General features: G+C 37.1%; 1 protein-coding gene across 7 annotated transcripts in view; it reads right to left on the reverse strand.

The window, feature by feature from the left end:
- TOX (thymocyte selection associated high mobility group box) overlaps positions 1-24,906 on the reverse strand; it is a 219,195-nt gene that overhangs the window by 64,070 nt on the left and 130,219 nt on the right. For all 7 annotated transcript variants that reach the window (XM_030944218.1, XM_030944222.1, XM_030944224.1 and 4 more), the window contains one exon: positions 24,374-24,616. In XM_030944218.1, the coding sequence (XP_030800078.1) occupies positions 24,374-24,616 (243 nt within the window). The remainder of the gene's footprint in view (positions 1-24,373; positions 24,617-24,906) is intronic.

Below are 24,906 nucleotides of genomic sequence, written 5' to 3' on the forward strand. Positions count from 1 at the left end.
GACGCAGCTGGTCATGCTGCTCCTTTGACCCAGGTGCTGGTGAGTAAAGACAGCGCTTGGGCAGACACAAATACCACCACGGGTCTGAGTTTCCATGAAAACCTATTTCCACGTTGTTTTCTTCTTCTTGCACCGTATTGTGCCTAAGTGTCAGAAATAAGCCCCAAGTGATTTGTCTTTACCCATTTGAACAGTCCTTGCTTGAGCAAGCAGCTCTTACACAAGGAGACCTTCCAGAATAAATACATTAAAGGCTTGTCTGAAATGCCAAAAATCAAATAAAATAACGTCTTCTGGAAATACATGATAAGAATTATTACCAACCCTACAGAAGACAACACAATAACATGTTATCCTCTCTCTGTAATTCAATTATAAGGGTGCATTGCATAAGGGCCATGAAACACTTAGGACCAGATATTCAAAAGGCCAAGTCTGTATGTTTACAAGCTCAATTTTGTGTTTGCAGTCTGAAATAGTTGTGCTTCTATCTAACTAAACTGGCTCTCTTAAAGTATCAGTAGGGGTAGAAGTACTTTGGAAATAAGAATGCCTACAAAGAAAAGAACAAGGTGATCTGAATAGCTTTGAATAGTATAGTTAACAGCACTAATGTTATAATTTCTCTTCCTGTATTTACAGTGGAATCTCTATGGGCCAATTCTCCTTTCTCTAATTTGTAAGAAATCCCCCACAGGAGGATGACAGGTTCCTCTGAATGCAGAAAGAGAGGCGTGGGCATGTAGTCAAACTTAGACAAGGTTGGGGGATTTTTTAATTGCAAATTAAAAATGCCATTTAGCACAAAATGGAGCTCTCAGACCAGCCAACAGGGATAGGTAGAATTAAAACATCCCACTAACAATTTCATCCCAAGTAAGCACTTGGTGAGAACCAGAAAATATAACCTTAAAATATGATCATTTTACTCTTAGTTAACATTTCACTGGTGTATTTTAAAAAGCTTTTCCTCCACAGAGGCAAATGGTAAAATAAGGATGCCAAAGGTATAAATGAACACTTGCACACGCTAACAAAAAAAATTACCAACTAAGTAACCAGCACAGAAGCCTTCAAAAAGTCATGAAAATGTCCTTAAAATTTTCTAAAATTGAGAGTATCCCTATTAGAAATGCCAGCAGAAAATGTTTATCTGGTTCTAGTTGGATTCAGTTGATGTGTATGTTTTGGAACAAACCCCAGGTCTTTTACATGGTTATGAAATTACATCTCACAAAAGACTCCTTGAAGTATCCCGAGTCAAGGCAGTACTTTAATACTTGATAAGCATAAATTGGCATAGAACAGAACAACTACTAGTGGCCAACACAAGCACATAATGAGAATTTTCACCCATTCAAGACATGGCACATAACTTGCTGGCCAGGTTTCCTCTAGAAAGATTAAAGTAGTGCAAATCACACCAGACTCTATCTAGCAGGAACAGTAGCCAAAATTTGCCTAAGTCTATCCTGCTGCTACATCCAGATACAATTCTACCAAAACAAACTTTCCTCTTGGCACTCTGCTTATGTCCAGTCTTTGCAAATGAGTCTGTGGCTGTTCTCAATTCCTGCTACTGGACTGCTCCTCCAGCTAGGAGTGGATGGTTTAGTGAGCTTATAAAAACATACATGGACTGAAGAACGGGTACAGTTCTCACCATGTGAGTTATAAAATCTTCACAAAAGCATCTTTATTCATGCCAGGAAAAATCCCAGTGGAAAAATAGACAACAATCTGGCTCACTGCACAAATGCCTTCCAAAAACCAAGACAATAAATAAATGATTCTCATGCCAATGTAAAAGTTCTGCTATGGACTGAAGTCGAAAACTCTTCAGTCAAACTAAAAGGAAGCAAAGACATTAAATGCCTTTCCATCCTCATCCATGTAAAACTTGTGTCATCACAATAAAGCTAAATCAAAGGAGGACAACATCCAAGATATGCTACTTATTGCAGTTTTTTGGGGTCCACTGAAATGCTACCATCAGGATAAAATCTAAAATTATGGACTCTAGAACTATTGAAATGCAAATGATTTCCTGAGAGTATCATTTACTTCCTCCAGCAAACATATGTATGAAGAGCTAAGTGAAAAAACACCACAAGAAATCATCTCCTGGCATCAGAAATGAGCCTGAGCATTTTAGGATAGATTTTGGACAGCCCTCCAGCTGCTCAGGGTGCTCCCCTGCAGGCCACCAGTACACTTCTCCTTCATGAAGCAGTTTGAAGGATCTCCACATTTCCCATGCATTTTTTAACCACCATGTGCTCCTTACTGCTGCCACTATAGACCTGTAGCCCCACTTCTTGAACCATGCCAGTAACCAGGAGGATTTTATGCTGTCTTAAGCCACCACACCTCTTGAGGAGGATTCTCTGGATATCACATTCAGCCTAAGGAAAGGAGGGAAGGCCCATGCGCAGAAGTGCATAGACATACATCAGGACACAGCATTGCACAGATACACAGAGACACAGCATAAATCCTTGCTTGCTTTTATAGCCCATTCTCTCCACAGAGGAAAATTTTGGCCCTTTATACTCTGTCTATCTAATACAGACACTTACCACCATCTCCTCCAAGTGGAATGTGCACCTGCAATTGTTGGGTGATAAAAGACATTTATCTCAATCTGCTCTGGAAAAACTGACAATGAATGAAGATGAGAAATCCTCGATTAAGACCTGGGAAGCAGAGACTGACACAAATTTATGAGTTTTTTTATAATATCTGTATTGTTTGGTGGTGTGGTTTTTTCCCCATACTCAGATACAATAAATGTAATCCTTCAACTCAAATTCTGCATTGAGGAAGAATACAGAAGCAGAATAGCTTCCACTTTCTCTAACAAAACAAACAGGTATAAGATTAAGGAAATGCATTAACTTCACCATGAGAAAGGTAAAGCAGATAATTTATTTGTACAAGGGATCCATAATACAGGATTTTTCAGTACAAAAGACTTTTTACATACAACATTTTGAATTCCAGCACTCTATTTTACTGCACCCTCCAAACCCTATGTGCTGGTAATGCAGATAGACATCTTTTCCCCCATTTCAGACAGAGAAACAGAGGTACAGACAGAAATTTCTCAAGCTAAGTAAAAACCAAGATAAGAGCACTTCTATGCACAACAAAGGTTTAATTCTAAGTCCATCAGAAGTATTGCAAGCTTTTCCAAATATTTTTATGGGATTTGAATCATGACCCAGAAGACATAAGAGTAGCCTTCTCTGTCAGACATTAAGTCCTCAATCTGATCTCTTCTTCCTTCGTTCACTTTAACCTGTCTGTAGTTTGGACTGTGATCCTGTCAGAGGAACTACGTGAAATGCAGAGAATGATGCCTCAGGTTTTAGCTTTTATATTTTTCACATTCTGTACTGCTTTAGTGTGTAGTTCTGAGCTTCATATCAGGGGATAGTAGGCTCTCTTCACAGAGTAGGTAGACAAAACAATTCCCTCTCTAGCTGGGGACCAAGGACAACTGATCCAAATCTCAGGCCCAAGAGCATAAACAAAGGTGGAATGAAGACAGAAAAACAAGAAGGATGGGACTTCATAACCTAAAGTTTGATAACCTAAATTGGCCAATCAATTCCAATATGGTAATGTACCAGAACTTATAAAAGTGTGAAACCCTGTGACTGGTCATCCATTTTGCGACCATTTTGGGTTCATCATCATCATCAGGCGTAGCCCTGGCTGGGCTCTTGTACTGCTCAAGATGTATCCATTAAAGCTTTCTAATAATTACCTACTTGTTTCTTTAGCTCCATCTAGCCTCTCTTCTAGGTCAGCCTTCACAAGGCATCAAGAAATGCAATGGAAGCATGAGAACTTCTCTGAAGGATCCTTCAGCAGCTCACCAGAGACATCATGTCTCCATTCTGTACTAGGTGCAGTAGACAGTAAAGCTAAAGATGGAGACAAACACCTGTTCTGAAAAGATCTTAACATGATTTTTCAGCTAAAGGTAGCTTTCCAATTGCACATGCTTGGAAACCTGAAGGTTCAGGGCTGGGAAATCAGGCATGAAAGACCTCATTCCTTCTATCATATTAACACTTCATTATTTTTTTTCATCTTTAACTGTAACTGACAGATTTTTACTTGATCTTCTATACTAACACCCAAGGAATTATCTTTCCTTTCAGATATGTACACACATTATCATCAACTGTAATGTCCGTATGAAGGCAGAATTTAAATCAGTCACTAAACTTGTAAATTCATATTTGACTGTGATACTCTCCTACTCTGCATGTAAATGAATAAGTACTGATGAACACTTTGATTTTCATTTCCTAGTAGCTGGAGGTCCACTGAACTACCCGAAATGCCACATTTAACCGTTAGGGCAACTAAGAAACTTATGCAGAAAAATTGCTACTCTGTACACACAACATATACAGACTGATACTAAGCTGAAAAATGAAAATACAGTCCTATAGCAAAAGGAAATGAAATATCTCCCTAGGTAAATGGACATTATGTCACACACAACTACCTTCTGTGTTTTGGAATAGCTGCTTTTCAAAACCTGACATGGGCAGTTCCTTTGCCTTTCCACCCCTTCTTGCTGCTGGCCATTATGTCAGTTTTTGACACATACTCTGAACTAAGCTTTAAATTTTGTTTTACCATATGTCTCCTTCTGAGGGCTAAACAGGCTAGTCTTTTTAGCCAATATTTTAAAGGACTTGGCATAAATCTAAATAGCAATTGTAGAGATGATAGGAGAAAGTTGTCTTTGACTAAAACTAGAGGCATTAAGACCTGAATTAGCATATATGTTTTCAAGAATTGCACTGAATAGAAATTTCTAGTGATTCTTTGTTTACTAGTGAGAACAGTAAGAATGTATTAGCTGCCTATCTGGTCACTGCCCAGAATTTGCCAATGTTTTCTATTTGGTAATGCAGCAAGGCAGCATTTCTTGGCATGTCTGTGCAAAGTGAGAAGAACATCACAAGGTGGTTTTCTTGGCTATGACACTCCCAACAGACTGCAGCATGTGTCAACAGAAAAACCAGAGTGACGTGCCTTCCACTTTAAGCGACAGATACATTACATGCCAGAAACCAGCAAAGATATCCCTTTTAATGTAGCCACTAAAAAGATATCTAAAATTTGATCTATGAAACTGTTCTACCAAATAAACCATGTTCACTCATGATGTGTTTGACTGTATTTAGATTACTTATTATATAAAGATCATTATCCTTGATATAAAACTGTCACATATTAAAAAAGACCCTATATGAAGATAAAGGTTCCCTAGAGAGCATCTCAAACTCACACCATATTCCAGAGCTCTGTATCTCATATTTGGGGCTTTTGAGTTAACCAGAAGTCATACAAAAGTACGTGTAACCAGACAGCTCATTATTGACTTTGTTTCTGAGGAGGCTTATGTACATTATTTATTCAGGGAGCTGTAAGAAATAGAGTGCTCTTATGCAACATGCTTCACATTTGATGGATTCACATAAATGTATGCAGTGGTTATGTCAGTGCATTTGGTCAAATCACATCCTGATTTTATTATATTCGCGCAAAAAAAAAATGCATTAAGCATGTTGCTCTGATATAACGAATTCTTTTGGAAGAGGGCCACAGCCAAAGCACAGCAACAGTTTTGTGGTTACAGCTATATTCACACACCAATATATACTTTGAATCCTATTTTGTTGCTATTTATGTCTGGGCATTTCATAAAATAATCCTTCTCTACTCCTTTAACTTTGCTCACTGTTTTACTGCAACAGTGGTTAGTTCCTTGTTCAATAATTCTTGCTGATGTGCAACATCAGACAGGATTGACTCTATGTTCTCCAGCTGGCACAACTGTACATTTTCATAAATTACACAAATATAATTCTTTATATAATGTAGCTGTGAGCAAGAACTGCAGACCTGGAGCTCTACCCTTTTCCACAAAGCATGAATAATGATTACTTCTTAGGTGGGTGTGAGCACATTCCTGTTTTATTAGATCAGTCTCACAAAAGAAGGACTGCACTGTGAATGCCAAGATTATTTCTACCATACTATCAAAACCTGGAAAAAGCAGTGGCTATCTGAGGCTACTAATTTATCACATCTTACCTTTATAACTGCTGATTTATTCTCTTTTTTTTCCTAAGTCAATATCTGCAATGTGTCCTAAAATGTCAGGAATCTTACTGACAGGAACAAATTTATAACCTCTACTTGCCCACCTGAGTTAAAAGACTTGAATATGTCCCTGCAGCTGGGGTGGAGAAAAGAGGTCACCAATTCTAATTTTGTAATACTTGCCAGTCATTTGAGATGTTCAGTAGGACTGCAATTCCTTTCCCAAACTGCTATGAATTTCATGTGTTCATACAGTTTTGAGACTTTCATAAAAAAAAAAAATCCATAAATTAAATCCTCCAGAGGGTACTAAGAAGTGGAACAGAACACGGTAAGTAATATTGCCACTAAATCACTGGAATCACAAGTGGAAAAGAAACAAACATCTGTTCTTCTATACATATGAATGGAAACAATGGAACATAGTAAATGAGCATGAAAATATCTCCTTGAGAAGTAGTATTAATCCACCAGCTTCAGCTGAATAATCTCCTTATAACACCTTAATACTAATAAGAAAATAAATTATCTGTTTAAATGGAACATTTAGTCTGCATTCAATACAACCTTGTCATGTTGACACTAGTAAGTTAATAAACAAGTGGATATTAAATTAGAATACAGGAATAAAATATACACTACTTGAATAATCTGAGGGGAAAAAACTCGTTTTCAGTCATCATTTTAAATTGTTATAAACCTATTAGACAGTAAGATCACAGTAAATACACAACTTCAATATGCTCTAATTCTGTGCAATTTATGAGATTTAAGCAAATATCAGTGAGAGTTTTAATTTGGATCTCCCAACAGCTAGACAGGATTATTGTGAGTGTAATAGTTTTATGTTCAAGTGGGATTCTGCTGTATTAAACCCTTTGTTAAACAAATCAGTCAAGCTCTCTCTCTGGAATTTTAATTTGCACCTTTGTAGATGACCGGAGTTTCACTTTTAATGTTTGATTATTAGCACATACTTTAAAGAGGCAAGATCTTACTGCTTAATATCAGTTTCCTTTCATTTTCACTTGAGTGAAATTATATTTTAGTCCAAAAAAGGCTATCTCTGTCTGTAGTTATGTATCTCCCAGGGCATTTAATTTGCAGTAAAAAATGCTCTGTAAAAATGTTGCCATGTTGTCAACATAACTAAAATCTGTTTTTTGTTAGGCTGCCAACATTTCCTATCATGTTAACTGCAATAGTTCCATCCTTTCTCAAGAGCAGTTGATAGCAGTACTCTCAGCAGCATCACCAGAATCCATATGGAGACAGAAATACAGGTCAAAAATTTCCATGACAAGGCAGCTTGCTATAAGACTCTTCAATTTTTTCAGTGCTGTCTCACACTGATTCTTTCCTGACAGGTAGGTAAGACATAAATGAGTCATCTCATCCCGATTCTTAGATTTGCTTTCCTACTCTAGCCTCAGTCTAGAATTAAAGATATCTTCTTCTAAGACAAGAAGACCTTCTCCACAGCCCTGGCTTCCCAGATATTCCTGTCAGCTGCCACCGGGACTCACCATGCAATCTGCACCCACATAACCAACAGTTTGGGTTACCAGAGAAGTCAACAGCAAGTCCATGCTGCACCAAGGACTCACAGAGAGCTCAGGAGGCTCTCGACAGGCCACAATCTACTGACTCACCATGCAGGAGCAGGGTTATGGTCTCTTCTCACTCAGGTGTTCAACACAACCATTTTCAACAGTAAAATAAGTCTGAAGCCTTTTGAAAGACCTTTATTAAATTGTGTAACAGGAATGATGACATTGTTGAATCTCACAGGAAAGACTAAACTATTAACTGATAATAACTAATCATTTGGGCATTCTTATGGGGTACAAACCCGAAAGGTTAAGCTCTTTGTCTAAATAGTGCTGTGTAGAAGCCCAAGATTTGGTCTCATATATCCAGTCAGATGTTCTGGGTATTTTAGAATGGGCAGGTCTCACTGTCTTTTGATCTCCCTTATCTCACGTCCTGACCATACAGACTTGATTCTCAGAAAATATTAACAGTAAAAGATTAAATGCAACTGATACTTTCCCCTTGCCTCAACTCTGGTTTCACTGCTCCGGCATTTTCGAACAAAACCTTTTTCTGCCAAAAATGCTCATCCAACTCTGAATGCCCAGAGAGTCTCAGGGGAAAGTGAAGAATCTCCTCACTGTTGGATGGAAGCCCATGGTGAGCACATTTTTAGAACAGAAATAAGTAGTGAATGCTAGATAAGAATGTGCAACCACTTCTGACCTTCTCTGAGACATGACTACCATACCATCTGGGAAGAGAGAAGAAAACTTACTTCACACCGGATGAATCCATGAGATCAGTTCCAAACCTCTCCTTTTTGTCACTGCATATTGGCCAACTGTCTCAAACTTTCCCTCAAAGGTAAAATTGAAGTTTAAGTCCTAGCCAATATCATTCTTAATTAGAAATGAGTAATGACATACCTTATATAAGATTTTATTCCCAACTTCAAAAGGAGCTACCTAGGTTTCCTTGGTGTCTTTACTTTGAAGAAAATGTCTTTTATTACTTATTTTAGTACAACACATTAAAATCAAATATCTCCTGTAGCAAAACGATTCAAGTCTCTGGAACTCAAATAATTTTCTAATAAAAAATGCATGAGACAAATAAATGCACTTTATGTTCCACAAGAAAAGGCAGTTTCAACAGGCTAATGCTCAGAGAAAATTCATTTTATCAACCAGCCATTTCATTCTTTGGTGCTGTTACAAGCTCCCCGCGGTTGCTAAGCAACCATAATTCATCGTACCTTTTAATGGATGCTCTGCTACTGCTGAGAACATTAAGGTGAAGAGAATAAATGCCTTGGGTGAATCTTGAAATCTTTCATTATGCATGTCATTCTATTTCTGTAATGCTATAATGCTGAAATGTTTCTGTGGCAGGAAACTGAGTTGTGGTAATTGCATATTCCACTCATATATGTTTTGTAAGCAGAGCAGCACGTACTTGTCTAAAATGAGCTATTTCTAACATGATTGAAATTGGACTTTTCTACTTCTAAAGGTAGTAAATAAATCTGAGGGGGGGAAAAAAAGAATGAGTCTGGAGGAAAATGTCTTAAAATTTCCAGCAAGAGTGACAAAATCTTATGGCAAAAATTGAAAGTAATCAAACAGGCTTGATTGTAACACAGAGTGGTATGTGAATATATAGTACACAACAGAAAATGCAAAAAACATGATGAAGAAACCATATATCCTGTGCAACTTCCATATTTTTAAAACACATGACATTCAAAGACAGACATGTGTACTAGACCAGGAATCTCTCTCTGCATTATTAAAGCAAACCCAGGTTTCAGCCAAATGCAAATGTTCAATATTATGTACATTTGCTACCTTGTCATTTTGGGCCTCTCCTCCTCCTGAGAAATGCTTCTTTATACCAGGCAAGGGGGCCCCTGTATGAGCACAATTTCACAATTAGACCTGTATTTTTCAAATACATAGTGAACACATTATAAGGTAAGATAGAGTGCTCAGATAGTGCCAATGAGGTATAGCACCACAAAACCCTAAGATGGATCTGTTTCTTTGGGTTCAACCTGCCTTTCTTAACCTGATTATCTTCTCCTTCACGCCTATATACACCATGTGACATGCTCTTAAAAAAGCCACCATATACAGGTCAGATGTGGATTAATTTTTCCTTGTTTTGAACATTAACCTCAGACATGCTTCCTTTATGTTAGAAAAAAAAATACAATCAGACTTGCGAAGAATCTGGTTACTTTTTTTTTTTGTATGCACTTTTTAATGTCACTTCTCTATTTACATGTGTGGGCTTGTCATTGGAAAAGCTCAGTGACAAGCAGCATTTTAAGTTCTCTTCCTGGATCATTTGCAACCTAGCAGAGGATGGTGACCTGAAACTCATATTGTAGCTGCACAGGCAGTAATCCTGTGCTGTCCAGAGAGGACCAGTCAGGGAATTCTTATAGCCCTGTTTGTTTTGATGTTGGAAAGGAAGGGCAAAGTCAACCCTTTTGGTTACCCTATCAGAAGTGGTTCATGTGCAATTTAAAATTTCTTTGTTAATCTGTTGTATTTTTATGTGACCACTGAATTTCTGAGTGTTTTGGCAATACAATTCTTCAGCTACATGGTGTGAAGGTGGATGACCTCTGTCTCTGACAAACCTTTTGAAAGCTGTTCCTCAGGAAAATGATCTGGAGGAAAAAGCATATACGCACACAAATGAAGAGAGAACTGCTGGGCATGCAGTAAAGAGTCAGAGACTCTGCATCAGCCTAATCTGCAGTGATTGTACTTGTTGAAAAGCACAAGAGGAAACCAACACACAGTTGTAACAGGAAAAGTAATATAAAGAGTTTTCAAGTCAAAGATAATGCAAAGTTAAAACAAATGCATAGTATGTCAGAAAAAATTATTTCTTTCCTTTTCTCCTTTACTCAAGTATTCATACAACTTCACTTTTCATCAAAAGAAAGCAAACGTTATGGGAAATGGATTTATAGAAAATACTTGACTTTTCTTGCTCTTTTTTCTTTTCTTTCCCTTCTTATCTTTGTCAACTACTAGTGAAAAGAACCAAGACTATATGTTTTATACCACTGCCTGATCATTTTTCAGTAAGGAAAATGCTGACTTTCCTCAAACCACTGATGTTTCCTCTAAAATTGTCCCCCAGTAGCTTTGCTGACTCATTTCCAAAGACTTTCCCTATTTGCTAATGCAAATCACTCCTTTCCTTCACTCCAATATTTTCTGTGTGGAGTTTCATTAGTGGGGTTACATGCACCTGAAGAATGTCCCAAAAATTGCCTCCTAATGATTCTTCTTGCTCCTTTCTACTTCTTAGAGTGTGGTGATATCAAAGAGAAGTTACAGCCTGAAAAAGTCTTAAGAAGCTGAACTACTTATGAGCTCATATTTTTCTATGTAGTTTTTCAAAACTATGGGAACAAATAGTAATTTTCCACACAGTTAGAGTTGATCAAAATTATAATTACTAAAGTTAAGAACATTCAGGCTTAGGTAATTCCACATTTCCTCTGGTGCAAACCTGCTTTGGCCACTATAATGCAGTTTTAACAATGGTAAAAAATAATATAATAAAAGAATGCAAAATTAATATTTTAAGCTTCACAGTGAGGTAAAAAAAGAGAATACTTAATATCATGTATCAATGTAGGAAGAGAACAGCAAACTGAGACCTAACCACTGGAAGGTCACAACCAATAACTTTTCTGCAAATGGAAATCGGTTGCAGAAGCATCAAATGATAATTACTGTTTGCTGGAGAATTTTAATAGAGTTCTACGTCACACTATAAAATGTTTAATTGTAACCCCATTTTAATAACACTATCTGATTAAATGAAAAGACGCCTTGCTGATTGCAATTACTATCTGTCAAACTGCATATTTATTTACAGTTTGGTTTCCTAAAACCACAAGATAAAAAAAGGAAACTCTATTCAGCTTGTCAGCAAACTATAATTATTGTGTATCCTTCTGTCAGTTTCTGCATAAAACTTTTGGTTCTAAAATGGATCTAATTATAACTACATCAACATTTTTATAAATGCTTGCTTTCCATTCTTTCCCTGTCCTTCCCTCCATCCCTAGCAGTGAAATATTTGTTGCAAAATCAGAAAGAAAAAATTCTAAGTAAATAACGCTTGTTTCTCTGTTTTATCCTTTCTATCCTAAATTGCTGTTAGAATACAGAAAACTCTATTCAATGTAAATATTATTTATGGCAGTGCACTGTCCTAGCACTATGCTCAAGCAAAGCCACGGGATTAGGACTCTATTGGGTTTTTTCTGCTTTGGCATTAACGTTTGGATATCAGCTGAAAAACTCTTTCCAAGAATATCATGTAGCTCATCTTCTGCAAAGTCTATTATTGCAATTTATAACCTTTCACAAGAAACAATTTGCCAGACAAACAAGAAACAAGTCCAAATATCTGAACACCAGTGTATGTATCAACCAGTTACAGAAATTACATCTCAAAGAAAGGTCTATTAAATCATCCAACCCATCTCTCAGCCAGTGCAGGATTTTCCCATACGTACATGTTCCAGTGCTTTAACACTACCTGGCAGACTATTCTGATGTCATTAAAAGGGTTTTTTCCCAACCTTTACCCATTGTTTATTTTTATCCCATTACTTGCAGTGACATTCCTTAGGTATCATAAACATCTACTCCTTCAGCCTAACTTTCTAAGTAATGGATGATGATAAAAAAGTAAAATATTTAAAATGTGCACATAAACAATTTCATAAAATAACACTATAGCTGAACCTTCCAAGAAGAGTTATTTTGCTCAGTGTAGTTCATGGGCTAATACAGTCTGGATCATGATTATATGCTAATAAGATTTGGGGAAAGCTGATTATATTTTTCTACTGTTCCTTAAATGGTCAAGTCAGCTATGAACCAAAACAGTCTGAGTTAATATACATCTTCTTGTTTGTTTATTTCCTAGCTGTTCCATCAACATCTATTACCTATCATACACTCTTAGATCAACATACCAAATAAAATATAGATATAGATATAGATATAGATATAGATATAGATATAGATATAGATATAGATATAGATATAGATATAGATAGATATAAATATAGATATGCTTACAAATGTAAATATAAATAAACCTTAAAAATAAATAACAGAATATTGAAAACATTACATTATCTTCATTAACCTCCACCGCCTGCTGGGTGTTATGTATGGTGATTTTTTAAGGGTGAGAACCTCTTTCCTGAGCTTGCATGAGGAGTCTAGATGAATTCTCTAAAAAGTAAGTTAGATCTGTCAGAAATGACAAACCTATGGAGTATCCTGCTCTAAGTGAGATGACCTTTTAAAATCCTACCTTCAAGTACATTAAATGAGGGACATTACAGTTCCCTCTGGACCAATTTAGGTGATTTGGTAAGTAACACAACATTATGGCTGCAGTGAGCCAGGATCTAAGAAGTCAGGTTACTTGTGACTTTTTCTGTTGCACAACTTTCCTATATTGTCTTTAATTATATAATAATCAAAACAATAAAAATTGTTTTCAAACAGGACATTAGATCATGATTTTTCTCTTCAGTTTTGTTGCACCTTGCACAGATTTTCCAAATGTTACAAAGAAAAACATTTCAGAATCATGATGGTATTATGAGTGTGGATCATTATTGACAAACAATTTTGTTGACACACCTTCCTATATATAATGTGAAGTCTAAATTCTCACAATTTATGAAGAAATGAAAGTATCTGTTATAGAGCTAGTTCTATTTCTTTTGAAACTCTGGGATAGTTAGAGTAGGACAGTATCAACATTAAGCCAGAATATTTCTGAAAATCCCACTGAGGTTTTCAGTCAGCCACAGAGCTCCTAAAATGTACTTCAGAGGCAGAGGTCACAAATGATGAAATCAGTGCAACAGTGCCAGCCACAATTAAAATCACATAGGCCAGACTCTGGGCAGAGAACTCCCCTGTTTTGAGTTTTCCTCTCCCTGCATTCACAAAGCTGATGACAAGTGAGAAGAAACACATGTGCTATGGAACCAGCCCATAAGGGCTTGGACTGGAGATCTGGGGCAGTGGAGCATCACACTCTGTGGTTAAACAGATACTCCAGCTCTCCCCAGAGCTGACTGCATTTCAAGGACAAGCAAAGCAACGCCTGCATCTTTTTCATGACCCTTAAATATGGTTGTTGTATCACTTCCAGGTTGCTTGAGAGCTTAAAAGTCTCAGCTACCATAATATGCAGTCACTGTAAAAACTTTATATTAGATGCACAGCACATGGCAGTTAAGTCCTGCTTTTATTACATGTGAGGACATCTGCTAGTTCTAATATTGAAAGCTGACTCTCACCACACTGCTAACCATCTTTGTGTTACTGAGCATCAAACATGAAATTAGCTCCTGGTAACACTTTCATTATTACAAGTCCCCCTACGTAGTCATTTTCATCCTCCTCCTTTAAGACCTTTCTTTTTCAATTTGGGATTCATTTGTCTTTGTATATGGTGAATTATATTTTGCTAGCTTTTAAGTAAAGTAAGTGGTTTTCTCTCCTACAGTATAGTACTTGACAGATGGGAGGGACTGATATTGTGAACATCTACTTGCACTGTTAGGAGTAAACCACCTTCTCAGCTAATTAGTGACTGCAAAGCACTCCAAGGCACAAGAAAGGTGCTTCAGAAGAACAGAGCGCCAACGGCATTATTTTATAAATGCTGTCAGTTGTTTTGTGTACAAAAAATAACTTTTAAAAGTTATTTTACATTGAATACTTTCTGTCAGGTATCTTAAACTGCAGATAAGGATAACCAGATAAGGACCAAGCCTATTGCACTAAACAGTTTTTATGGTGCCACATAAGAAAAGGGAGCGCCATAAAATTCATTAAAATGAGATCCCACACTTGTGTATTAAGGCATGTCTTGGAAACTAAAGCTTAGTTACTGAGTTAATCTCTGAAATTCTTTATGTGTGAATGAAAGTAATCTTAAAATGTATTAGAAGGAAGTTGCATCTCCAAGTAAAAAAGCATTGCATTCTCAACAAGGGCCTGATCCTGTAAATACTCCATGAGCAGGCCTTTTTTTGGTTAAGGGACCAGAATATCTAGTTTAAAGGTTTTTTTCAGTTTAGATGATTTTTGTAAGGATGAAGTGAAGGTACCTATAATCCAATATCATTACTGTCCAGAAGCAGAATTTTGAAGATGTGATAGGAAGTTGGTTCATCTTGTTTCATCTTGTTACCCATTAGGTATGCCATGTGTCACTTTAGCAACTTCCTTCATTAACTCAATTAGCAAAAGTACCCATTATCAAAGTTACTTTCAGGCACTGTAGCCTCACTTATAACTCAGGGATTTGGTAAAAAAATTGTATAATGCAGCCATGTGCAGTACATTAATTAAATCCGTTGAATCAAGTTCAATAATTTGGCTCTAGTTTCAGTCTCTGTTTGGCAACAACATGGATCCACAATCTGGGGAGAAGGGGGATGTTGCAGATGCTACATCCTGTCTGCCACACTCCCATTCTAGCAGAGGGCTTCAGTGATTAACAGTGTGGTAAGTACTTACATACTCATACACAGATATATAGATGTTCATATATATGTATATATGTGTGTAGCCATGATATTTTCTGAAAAATCCCTGTGCCAAGATTTTTCTCCTGAGAAGCTGAGAAGCCTCAGAAATGAAATGCAAACAATAATTATCTGCTGCTGTGGAATGCAACAGGTGCATCTTTGATTGGTCCATGTTGGTTGTTTCTAATTAATGGCCAATCACAGTCAGCTGGCTCGGACTCTGAGAGTCACAGCTTTTGTTATCATGCCCTGCCTTTCCTTTCAAGCCTTCTGATGAAATCCTTTCTTCAATTCTTTTAGTATAGTTTTAATACAATATATGGATCATAAAATAATAAATCAGCCTCCTGAAACATGGAGTCAAGATTCTTGTCTCTTCCCTCGTTTTGGGACCCCTGTGAACATTACCACATATGTGTATCCAGGTATAGATGTGTATGCCTGTATGCACTCTGAGCACTGCAGTTCACTTCAGCTCTGGGTCAGAGCAGGCACACAGAGTGTCCATCACCACCTATAACATCTCCTTCCACTCTTTTATGTCCCTGCATGAGGGTTGAAAGCGGAATTTTGGATCCATCCTGATAATATGTAAGATAAAGTGAAATTCCTTTGTTCAATTTAGATGAAAAGCATTCATTGTGGGGATTTTGTAGCTGAAAGATATGCACAAGCATGCCTTAGAGGTGTTCCTCTCTCCATAAATGCTTCTTGCTGCCACTCTATACCTTAAGTCCTTTTTTCTGACTGCATCCATCCATGATATGCACAGAAAATGAATTAAGGAAATTCATTTTCGTATCTTTAGTGTACAAATACAGAGGCATCAGCATGTACAATGTGCCAAAAGTGCAGTTCAAAGGTGTGTGAGTGAGGCTACAGAGATCCTGGGTCACATGCATGTGCCTGAAGTGCAGCATCACAGGAGCAGTGGAGGTTAAAGATTTTACATGCTGCCCACAGGCAATCCCAACGTGGTATTTACATAGAACAGGCTTTGTACAAATGAAGAGGAGGTGGAAGGGGGAACAGAGGGGCAAACATCCGTCTAAAATGAATCTTCATGTTATTAAAAGGACTAGGGAACAGTAGACATCTTTACAATTTTAGCATTTCTTAATTGCCTTGTGAAAGAAGAAGGGATAAAAATAACAAATGAGTTATTTTTCACTTCTGATTATTTCTTCAAATCTCAAAACACAACCATGTAGAATATTTTTCTTCCATTCCTCATATAAAAAGTCACTGGTAAACTCAAACAATGATACTTAAAACTCTGTAAAAACTACTAAAACAGATAAAAGCCCCCTGAGATTATTAATTGGACCATTTAAATTCCTTCAACTTGGAAAGCTAAGAATGGGCTTTTTCTTTCAAAATGAAGAAAAAATTTTGTTAAACATCTTTGACTCTATATAGGAAAGATTTAAGGAGGAGAATTCACACTCTAGCAGGTGACACAGCTGAATTTCCAGCATGCACATGGCACCTAGAGTTAAGACAGAACATTCTGTAGTGGGGTTGCTTTTGTCCACACACGTTTCTAGTACTGAACAAAACAGGATGAGATGGTGAATGCAGTTCAAATCCATGAGGGATGTGCAGTCTTCTCAGCTGCTTTTGAGTTTCAAAGAATGCAAATTCATGCATTTAAATGATGAAACATGTGGAAATAGAGGCTACTCCACCTGATGCACAAAGCCCTCCCTTTCATCTGCACTGTGGGCTTCTCCTTCCTTTTTGCCTTCATAGAAGCATGTTCACAGTTTTTGAGAAAGACATTTCACTTATATTCCATATACAGGACTTAAGATCACTAAGATTTTTTTTGCCAAAGTGTGAGTCTTCAGAAACATTTCATTATCATGCTGTTCTCGACAACTACATGCAATGTTAAAAGCAGCAGATTAAAGTCAACAATCTCTGTTGCTGAAGCCCCCGAATTTCTGACGTTTTCTGAGAGTTATGTTTCCTCTATTTGCATACTCTATTATCTGTTTTGTTTGACACTTGCAGCTATGATGCTGCTTATGCATTAATCACTCCTGTGAGCACTTCACATGTGAGGTGTTGTATAATCTACCACCCACAACTGAAATCTTTCTCTTTGCACCACATTCATCTTGTCTTAGCCTGTGTCTATCTGGTTAAAGTCCAAGAAAAAAATTAATACAACTAAACTTATTTTTCTTACTTTTTATATGTAGCAAATAGATTCCTATCAGACAATGGGTAACCACTGTGAAAAAGGTCACCAAAGTATTTTCTATAGAAGGGTGTTTTTAAAAATAAGATACATGACACCTTGTTATTTCTTCTTTAAATTATACTGAAGTTGTTTTCTGACTTGAGTTTGTTAAATATGTGAGCCACATGGATTCTCAAAAACCACACTCAAATAAGCAGGATGCTGTGTTTCCCAACTGACAGTAAATCAACAGCTTCATTTGCAATTTTAAAAATGAGACCTGGAATTATTCTAAAAAGAGTCCTGGTCATCAGTGTACAAATATTTTCCTACAGTTATGTGCAAATATTTACTTGATCTATCTTTAAGGCAAGCTGTTAGAGACTGAGAGCATAACTTTACCAGATATTACTGAAGGGTCAGAAAAAAATGCTCCACAAATACTTTCACAGGAATTCTTGTCCTAATTGACCTGAAGAAGGTGGGGTCCATCAGTGGCCTGCATCCACAGAGCGCTCTCTTTTACTCTGCTGATGTTCTCCTGGCAGGCAAAATCTGCAGAGGTGCTGACAGCTGAGGTGATATCAGCAATGTTGCCCCTTTCATGAATGCATGGACCAATGTTTTTTGGTGAGAAGGCCCCAGGGACAAGGTGACCCATGGGAAGGTTCTGGTCCTGCTGCTGTAGTGTGAGGTCTGTAAGTTCAGTCCAGACAGAGCACGTCTTTTTTGCTAGTTATCCTATTTGAGTTTAATCCTGAGGCACAGAGAACCAGCCACCTGCCACAGTACACTATAAATGGCATATCTCTATCACTGCTAAAAATGCATGCTTTTTTTCCACTCTGATTTTATACAGCTGTAATTTCTGACATCAAAAGTTTCTTGTAGCATAGTAAAGAGCCTTCTAGTAGCAGATATGCAATATTCAGGTATTTATGAAACCTTGATAAAATAACATCTTAATGAGCTCCTATACATATCCTTTCTGTTGTCTGATGACAAAAGAGTAGAGCAGACATCAGAAGAAAGGAAAGATAAAAATTGTATCTCAGAGTCCTTGATGGAATAAGTAGTCATAATTCTAGTAGAGACAATAAGGGTATGCTGATGGACATGAGCTGATCAGGGTGTTTGACAAAACATACATTAACTAGTGTAACCTTTTTCCATGCAAGGCTTATTTCAGTGAAGGAAAAAAAACCTGCTCGGAAAACATGGTGTTGTTTTTTTGTCTTTTTTTTTTGGTTGTTGTTGTTGTTTTGGTTTTTTTGTTTCTTTTTTTTAGGGAAAAGAAGAATACAAAGTTGCTTAATAAGAAAAAAACCAAGCAACTTTAACACAAGATGTTCCATGACCTTAGCTTTATGATTTGGTAGTTCTGATGGCAATAACTCACTGCAATAAAATTTGGGGTAGCAGCAGGTCTGTGTAGCATAACAGTAAATTTTGATGTACACTGAAGACCAGAGACTGGTAATGAGGCACAAATGGGAAGTATTCACCAGAGACAAAATGAATCTGCTACCACTGGCATGCAATACAAGCTAGAAAAAAGTATCGAAACATGATTCAAATCTCAACACTTAGGTTAGGAAAAACAAATCTCTTTTTTTTTTTTCTTTTTGTTATGAAAGTCATTCATCTTGTTTATCAGAAATAATGAATTTCTGTTTGACTCAGTAGTTTCCACTGACACTTAAAGGTGCAAGAAAAAAGAATCAGCTGTATAGGTCAGCCTGAAGATGAGTCATGAATACTGAATTAAAACTAACATGTATGAAACCAGTAAAACAAAATCTCTTAAATGCATCCCAGATACAACAACAGTCTCATTTACTGCACTTATTAGCAACTGAACTGTGAATAAGAAACACTAACTTCATTCTACCTGAGATTAAAAATGGCAAAAAAAAAAAAATCTGTCTGCTTTCTTCCTTGTTACACAATGCCACATTTTGTTTAAGATATTAATCTCTCATGGGTTGCATATCTAAAAATATAATTCATGAAAAAGTATAATGTAATTGCTCAGGCTTTGATGAATTGGGGTATAATGTTAAATAATTATTCAGTGCCTTTATTCTTCTGTCTAAGTGTGCAAAAAAAAAAAGCACCTTTATTGTTTTTTTTTATATAAGGACATGGGCCTTTGTGACACGCATTTTATTTTAAACTAATGCTTCTATTATTCCACATTTGAATAATTATAGCTGACATCATCTACTCTTCCGTGACCTAGAAGATCTTTAGCTCTAGCACACTGTTACATATTTTATGCATTATATGAAATAAAACACCTCAAGATTTCAAAAATATTTATTTTAAAAACAGCATTGAAATTGTCTGTAATCACATTTTCTGCTCTGCTTTGAAAGCAGCATTATTCAATATGCCAGTGGTCTTTTCCATAAGAGCAACATATTAGAAATTCATGCTGCTCTAATATATCTGAATTCCTTGATGTACTGCACTCCCTATAGACCAAAGAAACATTTTTGCTTCAGTTTCATATGTCCTGCACATTACCTACTGATGTGGTGGTTGTCAAAACAGTTGTACAGTAGCCTTTGAATTCAAAGTGTGCCTTGACTGTATACTAAAAATTACAATAAACCTAAGTGTATACATTATGCTGGCTTTTGTTGCCAGCACAAGTAGAGCATTTGGGAAATCGAACACCTGATTTTATTGTCTTTTAACATATTTTTCACTTTAAACTTAAAACCCAGAAATTTGAAGCATTTCAAGAAATTTAAATCTTCTATTTATTTCTTGTAATTTTTCTATGGTATACCATCATGAGCCACAGTTTCAAAAAGATCAGCACAAGATTACAAATGAAAGCATTCCAAAAATAGGTTGGGGGTTTTTTCCAGCTATGTAAAAGCAGCACTGCAATTTTTAACCCTGGTTTCTTGCAGAAAAACCAGCTATCTATAGGATACACTAAAGAAGCTAGAATGTCTATAATTTTATTGATACATCGAAAACCACATTTTATAGAACACATCCAACACATCCACATTCTCACACAACATGCATTTTTTGCAAATGTTAGAAGGGTAATTCTTGTGGTCCTTGAAAATATCCTTTGGGATATTTCAGGAAAACTCACATCAACAGAAAAAGGCTGGCAGGTCAAGCCCCAGCTGGGATCTAACCAAACCCACACAGTCTTCAACTGATAGGAACCAGGAAGGGATCCCTATTCCATTACATAGAAGCAAACATGTTAACAGGACCATAAGTACATTTTCATTAAAAAACACTTCTATCTATATCAAATTGCATTCAATTAAGAAGCAGGAATAGAAGTCATATCCATTTTGAAGGAGGATTTTAAGGGCTCCCATGATGGGGCTGGACTGTGGGTTAATACCACCCTGACTCACATTCTGCACAAATTCTGTAGATTTCTGAAGCCCTGATATCCAGACATAATGAACGCCTAAAGAAATCTGTATGTGACAGCATGATAGAAATAAATGTGCATGTGCATGTGTATATTCTGTGTCAGCTAAGAATACAGAAATATACAAGTATAGAAGCAAATATGCCAACTGACAGCAGAATAATGAGAAGGAAAAATTTTAGTGGTTTTGTTGTTTCTTTTTTTTAAATAGTCTGCATGCAGTATGAAAGTCCAATCAATCAAAAAAACTTCAAAGAAGGTTAATTCCAAATTTAAGACATGGTCAATGGCAATGAGAAATTTTCATCTTCCCAGCGCTGCAAAATTTTTTTAGAAAGAATTCCCACAGTGTAAGAATCTGCAAGAAGCCAATCCCTAGTATGAATTCACTGAGCTGGTAGTGGGCTCTTATTGTGTGTATTTAAGCACTTCTGCAGAGGAGAATTCTTAGAGAGATTGGGGTAAATCCTGCCATCCTTACTGAAAGGGATTTTATCTGCATCTTGGAGGGAGTACTGCACAGTATGAAACAGGGACTTCTGATGGGGGGAGATTTGAAGGGGTTTTAAGGAAGGGTACATCCTCAATTTTCAATCTGTCCAAAATCACAGAAATCCTCATGTGAAAACACCTGGTAGTTGAGATGGAAGAAAAACACTATACTTAGTGTATGAACTATTTTCTAACTGTTTCTGAGCTCACTGATATTCCGTTCTCACATTTGGCCAGTATTAATTAATGTTTTGTCTATAAGAACACAAACTGAAAAACACTCACTAGTTCTAACACAGAGAAAATAGAAGGTATTATTGCTAAAATACCCACATAGGTTAAAAACTAGCTAAAAAGAAGGATGTTTAAGTAAAATAAAATAACCAAATTCTATTGGAGGCACATTGCAATGCAGCTGAATTTGTCCCAACGTAAGTAAAATTTGCTGAAGATGTGAAATTAATTAGGGTTAGAGAACAGCCAACAGATTTGCTTCTAAGAATATTTTTTCTAAAAATACCCATTAGTGCCCTGAAAAATGAAGTGAGACACATGTTTTCCAAGTACACTAAATGGTACTTGATATACTAGAAATTATATGGAACCAAGGGTTTAGATAGATTGGAGAAACTTATAAATTATGTTCTATATGAGGCAATATAGGAGTGATTTAGAGAAGAACTTGCTAAATGGATCAGAGTTCGATGAGATAGTAAAAAGGAAACTTGGAGATGAGTAATACCACAAGAAAAGAGTCATATTGAAAAAAAGTTAAATGTTCTGGATTATAAAGATTCAAAACTAAGTAAAGAATGTTAACTCTACAAAATCCCCTGTTTTTCTACATCAGTGCAAAGCCAAAAGAACAATGGGGTCATTCTATTAACTGAAGGAGTCACTGAATTCACTGAAGAGTTAAATTACTTCCCTCAAGTTAATTTCTCTCAAGTTATCAAATTCAAATCAGAGAAGCAATACTGCCAACAGCATTTGAACTGTATGAAATCGAGGTGTTAACATTGTACCAGTTGTACTAACATGAGCTGTGGCTTCACCCCTCTGCACCGACAAGCCAGCTCGAGTTCAAACTATTGCTAGGTAAGAGGTGCTCTTGTGCAAAAAGGGCATGCAAGTTAGGGATAACAGCTGACTTAGCACATGACACTTCAAGGATCGTGCTTTATTTATTGAACAAATCCTCAGAAATTATTGTCAAAATTCAGCACATATTTTCTTGACATCTGATTTTCATCTCTTCTGATCTTCACTAAGATCCAACAGCAAAATTGCCTAGCTATATTATTCAACTTTTTTGTATTTTCCCTCAATGCGATTATTCACTGCGATGATCTACAGACTCTCAAGGCCCTTTGTTCAGAGCTTGTTGCAAAAGGTTAATGTGAAACATCACAGCTTAAAAGAATGCATAGTTCTGAGCCATAACCATGGCTCAAAAGAGGTCAATTCAATGAAATACTGCCTGTCTTGACTAGAGTGTCAAGCATTTCTCTTACTTTTCCAAGTCCTCTCATAGCTCTGATTCTCAGAACCCCACACAAGATTTCACTCAAGCTCTTTAATGCATGCCATCAGCTTTGCAGACAAGCAAGGAAAATATAGGCTCTTTCCATAGAGCATATATAAATCTGCCTCTCCTCCACTCCTCCCATTATTGAACATAACCCTGGGGTCAGATTCTGACCTCAAATACAAAGTGTGCAACATCCTAGTAAATCAATAACAACTGTGCAACATATAAGAAGCCAATACTTGTGCCCCTCTGCTTTTTTGGACATCCTCATAGGGAATGCAGAGCTCCTCAAAATCAAGGTAGCTTTGTTTTAATTAAGTTGCAATGAAGCTATGTGACAAAGCAGATTTTTGTTGTAAACCAAGTTTTTTCCAGCCACCATGGCCCTTGGGTCTGAGCCCCTGAGGGGCTGATGGGAGCTGAACCTGGATCCCTGACTACCCAAACATGCATGTGTTGTGTCAGCTCTCAGGTTCCCAGGACTAATTTATGTTTTTTAGATAATGTGGTGGGGAGCTAGCAAGCTGGGAAACCTAAACAGCCTCAGTCACTAAGTGCAGAACTTTTGGTGAGAAGCCCAGACCCTTTATCTCTAGGAACAATAGGTTCTCTTTGGCTGTTGGGATCTGCAGCTCCTGGGCAGCCCATTCAGCCCACCTAGTGCTTGAAGTGCCGTGGGATACACACAATGTCAGGCTCCATCCTCTTTCATGGGATTTTTAACTCTTTGGGTTAGAATTGTACATCAATGTGAAATCTTGTCTGGAGCTTCTATGCAAGAAGTATACTAATTAATTGTAGAGCTCACTTGAAAATGTAACGTGTACAGTAGCTCTGCAGTTGTTGCAAGCAATTTAACATTCAAATAAGTGATTTATAATATCAGGCTTCACAAGATTATGACCATAATAACTATCTGACAGACTTTATAAGCAAGTTGTCCAGTCATTTCAATTGGATTCTGGCTGGCTAAGGACTGGGAACTGTAAAAAGGCTGTAAGATTTGGCCTAGAATCAGAAATAACATTTGCTGTTTTCCAAACGTGCGGTAAACAAGAAAGGAGATATTAAATTTTTGTACATCTCTCGGCACATGCAAATGAGAACGGAAAGAGCCTCATCAGACAAATACAGAACAACAGCCATCTGGATCCAAACCCTGCTCCAGCAGAAGTCAGAGCCTTGAGCCTCTTTCTGTCATTATTTACATCTCTGTAAAGGATAACCTTCTACCCAAGGTGGTGGAAGGTAACACTCTGGCTTTGAGGAACTTGGTTGAAAATTCCCCCTCACCCCCACAGGGGGGAAGATGTGACACAGGGAATGCAACGTAACACCTAGAGTCAGGCCAGGGCACTCCAAAATTTGAGTGGGGCAGGTGTTGGCCCCCTTGAAGGATTTCAAACAGGTCTGTATTTCCATGATTTTGCACTTAGAACAGAACAGAAGGGAAAGACTAAAAGTGCTTACCACAGAGAGGGAATTGGAAAGCAGTGTCCCGTCTTGGCCAAGCATGTTGGAAACTGTAATTTCAGGTAGATCCATGTTTTGAGGGTGGAAGGGAAGGAGGCCATTGTGGTTCATGGGATGACACAGAGAGTGGTACCCAGACTCTATCTCATTCAAGTGCACCAGGGAGTGGTCAGGCAATGATGGAGGAGTTATAGGAGGTATGTTAAAATCTTCACTTTCAAGACTTGGGCCAGGAAAAGACTGGAAAAAAAGAAAAAAACCAACAAACAGAAATTGCTATGAAAATCATATGAGCACTGGTCAATAATAACAATAAAAATCATACAAAACAAACACAAAGAGCCAAACTCACATACTTCTAAGTACGATCTACAATTTAATAAAGAATATTTTCAAGACGCATATATTATACAAGTGAAGTCTCACCATTATGTATGGAGGAAAAAATGCCTCTAAGGCATAAGGATCTATGATACTTTTCCCTTAGAAATATTTTTAAAAGAAGGTGAACTCAAACAGATTTCAAGGGT

Source organism: Camarhynchus parvulus, chromosome 2, assembly GCF_901933205.1.
Source record: "Camarhynchus parvulus chromosome 2, STF_HiC, whole genome shotgun sequence".
Lineage (NCBI taxonomy): Eukaryota > Metazoa > Chordata > Aves > Passeriformes > Thraupidae > Camarhynchus > Camarhynchus parvulus.